A 7,941-nucleotide genomic window follows, 5' to 3' on the forward strand; every position below is an offset into this window, starting at 1 on the left:
ATCAAATGTCTGTTGTCCATGCTGGCATGGGTTGGACAGTTTGACCAGGGTTACAAAGCTGGAAGGCTGCAGCAGACTCCAGTCTGATTTGGCATGGTTTTCAATGGCTGGATGCCCTTCCTAATGCCAACCACTCTGAGTGTAATGGGTGCTTTTACATGCCATCGGCATGGGTGTCATTAGCGTTACACTGATATCTCCAATGACTGTGATTTTGCTCAGCTTGATGGGTCTTCTTCTCAAGCACGACATAATGCCAAAGGTCTTGGTCATTGCCTCTGTGAGGGCCCAGCACTCAAAAGGAACTCGGCCAATTTGCCTCCGGGAGGCTCGACATTTGACAGACATTTTCAGCATCTCTTGTACCTGTGCATACAAATGCTAGTTTCCCTGTTAACTTTCCTCTGATATTGCTGCACCTGATGTGTCCAAAGCTTACACTGGGCATGTCTTAATGGAGTTTCTACCTACACCTTTACTACAGCTCAAGAAGGGCCATATTGTTTATTCTAGTTCATCAAACTTGGTTCAAATCGAGTGTGCAGAAATTACCCAAAATAATTTACTGACAAAAATTTTTTCTAATTTTGGCACAAGGCCAGCAATATTAAAGAGCAGCACATGTCTTGATACTCTATTTATTGACTCTGAAAAGTTGAAAGGCAAAGTTGACCTATGTGGGATTTGAACTCAGAACACAAGGCACCAAAATAAAAGCTACCAAGCAGTTTATCTGATGTGCTAATGATTCTGCCAGTCCACCACCTTCATTAACTAACCATAATTATATGTAACAAATATTATTTCTTATGAATTTCTAATCTCAGATTTAATACTGAGAGTGACAAGGAAATCTCTGTTCAATTTTGGCAAAATAAATACCACAAGGTACTTTATATGAAAGCTCCTGTGTATTGATTTTTCTCTCTGCCATGCAACATACTCTTGTACTTCTTTGATGTTTTAAAATCTTGCTGTTGGAAATACAGATAATCAGGCATTGACTTAACTGGAAATCTATACCAGACAATAGAAATAGATATACACTCTGAGAATAATCTACCTGTTTGTGTGTGTGTGTGTGTGTATATATATATACATACATAATATATATATATATATAGGTAAACCATAATCAGTTGGAATTTTTTCTCCAGTACTCTTCTATATTTCTGACATCCTGATCTGCTCTGCTGTTGCTATCATAAATCTACAAGTGCTGTTTTATTGTTTCCAGGAGAAATTCTATGGTCGAGAAGTTATGCTTGCTGACCGAGAATCAGTGGAAGAATATTCTGGTAAGTTTGTATTGAGTTTGACAATATTTGCTATTGTTTATAGCTCTAGACTTGGTCACCCATGACCCTGTTGACCTATGATCATTGGAGTCATGACCATTCCATTTTATTTGGCTGCGAAGTTGCAGGCTGTGCTCAGGCTGAGAGGCCCAGAAATTTGCTTCCCATCTACATAGTTTCAGGTTCAGTCCCACCATGTGGCAGCATGGGCCAATGTCCTCTACCTTAGCCTTTGACTGACCAAAGCTTTGTGAGTGGATTTGGTTGACAGAAACTGAGATTGAAATAAGTCCATCATCTGTGTGTGTGTGTGTGTGTGGCACAGGTGTGGATGTGTAGTAAGAAGCTTGCTTCCCAACCGCATGGTTCTGGATTCAATCCCACTGTGTGGTACCTTGGGCAAGTGTCTTCTACTATAATCTTGGGTCGACCAAAGCTTCGTGAGTGGATTTGGTAGATCGAAACTGAAAGAAGCCTGTCATATGTGTGTGTGTGTGTGTGATCTATTCTATTAAAATTTAAATCTTACATTAAAATTTCATGTTAATTTATGTTCCAAATTTCAGCTTAATAACGACAATTATTTTTTTTATAAATTCTTCATTACTTTAAAAGTTAATTGAAATGAAGGTAGTGTTTTTCAATGGAAATATGATAAAACAAATGTTAATACGAAATGCTGTTAATTGACATAAAGTAATAATAATCACTTTATGTAACAATAATAATCACTTTGATGTCTTAAACATTGACTGTTTATTGTGAAAGGGTCACCAGACCCTGTACATAGCAGAAAGGAGTTTATTTTCAAAGGGGTTTACTGCAAATTCATTGAAATTGTGATATAGGTTGTTGTTATTGTTAAGCTGCAGCTGAGCTCTGATTTACTGAACAAACCTATAATCAAAGAGCCTCCACTCATGACCATCCCATCCCATCCCATTTTAGACACATTGTATCCATGACTACATTAAACATTGTGTCCTGTTCCTTTGAAGGGGATTTGGTTGCTAATTCTAGCAGGTGCATAATGACTCCTCATTGGCATGTAGCTCAGGTATAGTGCACCTGAATAAACTTGAAGCGCACTTTAAGTTGTAATAGACTAGTTGTCTATCTCATGTTCTTATTGACTTCCTTTTTAGGACATGTAAATACTCACAGCATGACTAACTGCATTTGCAGACATTGATAGGTACAGGTGTGGCTGTGTGGTAAGAAGCATGCTTCCCAACAATATGGTTCTGGGTTCAGTCTCACCTTGGGAAAGTGTCGTCTACTGTAGTCTAAGGCTGACCAAATTCTTGTGAGTGGATTTAGTGGATGGAAATTGAAAGAAGCTTGTTGTATATATATATATATATATATATATATATATATATATATATATATATATATATACATGTGTGTGTGTTTGGCCCCCACCACTGCTTGACAACCAGTGTCGGTGTATTTATGTCCCTGTGGCTTAGCAGTTTGGCAAAAACACTTTATAGAGTGTGATTTTTTTGACTAAAATTCTTCAAGGTGGTGCCCCAACATGGCCACAGTCTAATGACTGAAACTAGTAAGACATAAAAGAAAGATACAGTTAATAATATTCCATCACATATTGTAGAATGTCAAGTATAATTACACAAAATAATAATAATTTTTTTCAGATATTCTATTCCAAAATGCCTATACAGAAGACATTGCATTCCTTGTTGTTGGAGATCCTTTTGGGTGAGTAAAGTTAACAGATTATAATATATATGTGTGTGTGTGTGTGAATTTGTGTGTGTGTGTGTGTATATATATGTGTATATGTGTGTATGTGTGTATATGTATATATGAATGTGGTCTGATCAATAAGTATCCACACTGTTGCCTTAGTAATGAAACTAGAGCACGCCAAGTAAATTTGTTTGATCTTGAACTCTGCTGTTTACAGCAGTGCTTGGAAGGAACGTGTGTAGTGTGTGATTGTCGCATTGACCATGACAAAGAAAGTTGAGCAGGGAATCTGCATCAAATTTTGCCAAAAGCTAGGTGATACCTACTCAGAGGCCTAAGCAAAGTTTTCAAAAAGTGTTCATCATTCTTAACATAATCAAGGAGATCTTGTGTGACTGAAACCTGAATGTCTTTTTGGTCAGCTGAAAGCAGTTTTGGCACAAACTTGGCAGACATGTATCTCATACACACAAATCTTCAGTAATAACGGACTGAACTGAACCATAACTAATCTGCACATCCTCTGATAACTCACGGATAGTGATTCAATGATTTCCCCTCACAGCTGCACACGCATCTGTGATGTTTTTCTCAGTTCTGCCGGTTGCAGGTCTCCCAGAACATTCATCAAAATTGATATTTTTCAGCCATCTTGGAAGCGTCTGAACTACCCGGACACTTGTGTGTAACTCATACACCCCTCTCCATACACTTTCTGTAACTTTGCTTAGGCCTCTGAGCAGGTATCGCCATGACAACTTTCTCTGTCATGGTCAGTGCAATGATCGCACACTACACACCTTCCTTCCAAGCATTGTTAACTTTACTTACTTGTACCTTGTGATATCATCTCTCTGTGTCTCTATATTTAGAGAGAGAAGATATCACATTATGCATATTATTGTTCCTTTGTGGTGTTGGTGGTGATGATTATGATGATGGTGATGATATTATTTCTGTCTCAGTGCAACGACCCATGCTGATCTGATGTTAAGGGCCAGAGAAGAAGGGATTCCAACTCGTGTTATCCACAATGCCTCTATAATGAATGCTGTCGGTTGTTGTGGTCTGCAGGTAAGTCACCTCAGACACTCTTCTCTATTGTTCAAGTTTTGTAAATCGTTGTTATTGTAGTAAAATTGATGTAAACATACAGACACACACACAAACGCACACACATGTCTGTTTGTATTTGTCAATTTAACTATAAAATTTTCCAAGTTTGATCTGTTTGTGCAGCATCTTGAGCAAGTGGTAGCTTTTACTGTTGTTTCATGTTGTGAGTGAAATTTGGTCGATAGAAACTGCAGAAAACCATTACACACACAGGCATACACATGTTTGAAAGGGTTAAATGAAAGTACTCACACACTAGAAAAAAAACTCCTTCCCCAAAAAAGGTTAATGACATCCTGTTAAAAGATTTCGTAACATGTTTTTAAAAAATAATTTTTATTTTAAATCACCTTTACTCCTCAAAACTGTATTAAGTCATTCTCATAGACTTTCAAATATATATATATATATATATATATATATATATATATATAATCTTTATTCGTGTATTAACAATATTACAAATGGTCGAGCGAGATCGTTGCCAGTGCTCCTGGACTGGCTCTTGTGCGGGTGGCACATAAAAGACACCATTTCGAGCGTGGCCGTTTTCGTGCGGATGACACGTAGAAGCACCCACTACACTCTCTGAGTGGTTGGCGTTAGGAAGGGCATCCAGCTGTAGAAACTCTGCCAAATTTAGATTGGAGCCTGGTGTTGCCATCCGGTTTCACCAGTCCTCAGTCAAATCGTCCAACCCATGCTAGTATGGAAGGCGGACGTTAAACGATGATGATGATGATGTTTCATGTGGAAAGAATTTTCACAATCTGTGATGAATTGTCCAACCTATTCCAACACCGAAAATGGATGTAAAATGTTGGTGGCAGTGGCAGTGATAATGCTGGAAATGATGAAATATATTCATGCAGAGAAATACAGATTGATTCACTGGCAGGGCTTTATCGTCATCTCCTTCATCCTAAACGTGTTCAACATGACATGCACCAAAGAGAAGATCCTTAACTCTCAACTCAGATAAACAGGCTGTGTGACCATTATGGATGAGTCGATGCTACTGCAACACTATTCTGCGGAGGACTCTGAGAACTAGCACCTGTACTCCTTCTTTGGGTGACTTCTATTGCTTGGAGAAGAGATACAGATTCATCACCAATTTTCTAGCACCTTCTTTAACCTGGATACATTAAAAGGAGGAAATTGAAATTCCTGTATTTCATTGCTCAACCACAGGTGGTGTTCTGTGTACCATGTGTTTATCTGGATTATCTACTGAGAGCAGAATTGATAGTGTCAAATGTAAACAGCAATCCATATTTATTTTACTCTTCAGCTTTGAGATCACTCTGTCAGATGTAATGCTTATTTATTCACATTGTTTTGAATTAATCATGCATTATCTTGTAGCTTTTGAGATTTCATTGATGTGATTGGTTATTTTCAGAATGACGTTGCCAGGTAGGTGTGAGAGGCCAGATCTGGCCAGTTTTAGCACAAAATATAGATGGAATAGTTTGGGCCATACATAGCTGGCTTTAATGCTAAAGGGCTGATTTAAGTTTCTAGCAGTTCATGGTACTTTAGAGACATGGGAGATTTGTAATTAATAGGTTAGAGGTGTATTGACAAATTATTGTTACATGACTGCAGATAGTTTGGCAAATCGGTTATTCAAAGTTTTGGAACCAAGAATATCAGAAAATTTGATGTACCTGTATAAGGATGAAGACTGAAATGGTAGATGAGGCAGAAAGAGTCCAATCTGGTCTGTGACTCAGATGACAGCAAGATGTATGGTCTTTCAAAGACAATCTCTTGACGGAATACAGACTTGTGGTGAGCCTCTGTCAAAGGGATTGAGACCCCACCATGTTTGTAACTGCACTCATAGTAAATCATGGTTAGATGGAGATCCTTGATATTCAACTTGCTGAGAACAGACGGCATCTACCGATTGATCAACCTGTCTAAGGAGAATCTCAGGCCCAATCTGAAGTGGGCCAAACTCCAGCCATATGAACTGGAGACTATGGCTGTGGGTAGATATGATTGGTGCTACTGACGTTCCAGAACAGCCAACAACTTTCAAGCTGAGCAGTGTGTGCTGTGCCTCAAGGCAAATCAAGAGAGACAGGAAAAGGTATCATCTCTTGTCCCCATTAACAGTGTTCCATGTCTTATCTTCATGTCTAACTTTGGTCTCAAAATTCATATTTGTATCTGCCTTGATAGACCAACACATCATCTTCCTTTGTCTATGGAACATTCCCCTCATACATGTACAGACATTATTATTGTATCATTTTTCTATGATATTTGTTCTTGTTGATTCCTTATCTATATAGTTGATTCCTTATCTATATTTGTTCTGAGGTAGAGGTAATTATTTAATCTTTAATATGAGACAGAGGGTGACGGTCCAAATCTAATTGAAGTTAAATATTCTATATTGTATATGTGTAAAGTTATTTTCATTCTGTTCTTTTTTCTAAACATCTTTTGTATATATCATTTTGTTGTATATTTATCACTTTGTTGTGTATATATAATTTGATTGTATGTATTTACCTTTGTTGTGTATATATATCATTTGTTATGTATATATGATTTTATTGTGTATATATATATAAATATTATTTTGTTGTATATATATATATATATATATATATATATATATATATATATATACTCACCAGAGCAGCAGCACACAAACATTTGCATTTATCTTTTATTATTGTCAAAGTTAAATCAAAATTAAGTCCTTTAAAGATGTGCATAAGCTTCAGGTTTACAGAACCAAATGAAATAAAACAGATGCACGAGTAGAGGTACCTTCGTCAACCAAGTTAGGTGCATCCAGCAAACTTTTCCCACTTTCTAAATTTTCTGCTTACTCAAAATGAAACCAGCGTCTGTTGTACATTGGAGTTAGTCTACTCCATGGCCAAGTCATGACTCATTTCTCTGATTAACATCCCGAAGGTTGATTAGCTTTAATAATGATGATGAACAACTTCATATATTTAATTCCTCATTGAGAATGATTTCATCATGTTGATTCTGCTTGAGAACTATTTTAAGGGTACATGTTTTTTTATTTATGCGGCCTTTTTCGAGCCCAGCCAGGCTCATGGGCCCGGTTTCCCGGTTTCTGTGGCGTATGTGTTCCCCCTAGCTGGACAGGACGCCAGTCCATCGCAGCGTTACTCAAGAAACAGGAAGAAAGAGTGAGAGAAAGTTGTGGCAAAAGGGTACAATAGGGGTCGCCAACACCCCCTGCTGGAGCCTCGTGGAGCTTTAGGTGATTTTGCTCAATAAACACTCACAACGCCAGGTCTGGGAATCGAAACCACGATCCTCCGACTGCGAGTCCGTTGCCCTAACCACTGGGCCATTGCGCCTCCACAAGGGTACATGTGTCTGTGGAATATTCAGCCACTTACATGCTAATTCAATGAGCAGGTAGTTCACTTAATTAAATACCTGGAATAGTTATTGTTGAAACCTATGAGGATCCATTTTCATTCATATTAAGTTATTCTAGCTATTGTCCCCCTTCTCATCATTTAATGTCCACTGCCCTGCATGGGTCAAATGGAATTTGCTGAGGGATATTGTCTAGAGTCAGGTGCCCTTCCTGTCACCAATCCCCACCGTTTCCAAGCAAGGTGGTATTTCCTCCTCGTGGCCCAACAAATTTTAAACAAAAGGCTGGGAAGAAGCAACACTGTTTCTATGACATTGCTGCTCATTTGCAACTATCATCATGTAATGTCGAGATAAGGGTGCACATTTACATGTGTGTGTGAGTGTGTATACGTGTGTACACACACACACACACACACACACA

The 7,941-nt window shown here is 38.1% G+C and overlaps 1 protein-coding gene across 3 annotated transcripts in view; it reads left to right on the forward strand.

The window, feature by feature from the left end:
* The window catches only part of LOC106876766 (diphthine methyl ester synthase), a 253,322-nt gene that overhangs the window by 8,082 nt on the left and 237,299 nt on the right, over positions 1-7,941 (forward strand). For all 3 annotated transcript variants that reach the window (XM_052972100.1, XM_052972102.1, XM_052972101.1), the window contains exons 2-4: positions 1,238-1,298; positions 2,960-3,023; positions 3,980-4,088. In XM_052972100.1, the coding sequence (XP_052828060.1) occupies positions 1,238-1,298; positions 2,960-3,023; positions 3,980-4,088 (234 nt within the window). The remainder of the gene's footprint in view (positions 1-1,237; positions 1,299-2,959; positions 3,024-3,979; positions 4,089-7,941) is intronic.

Source organism: Octopus bimaculoides, chromosome 12, assembly GCF_001194135.2.
Source record: "Octopus bimaculoides isolate UCB-OBI-ISO-001 chromosome 12, ASM119413v2, whole genome shotgun sequence".
Taxonomy (NCBI): Eukaryota; Metazoa; Mollusca; class Cephalopoda; order Octopoda; family Octopodidae; genus Octopus; species Octopus bimaculoides.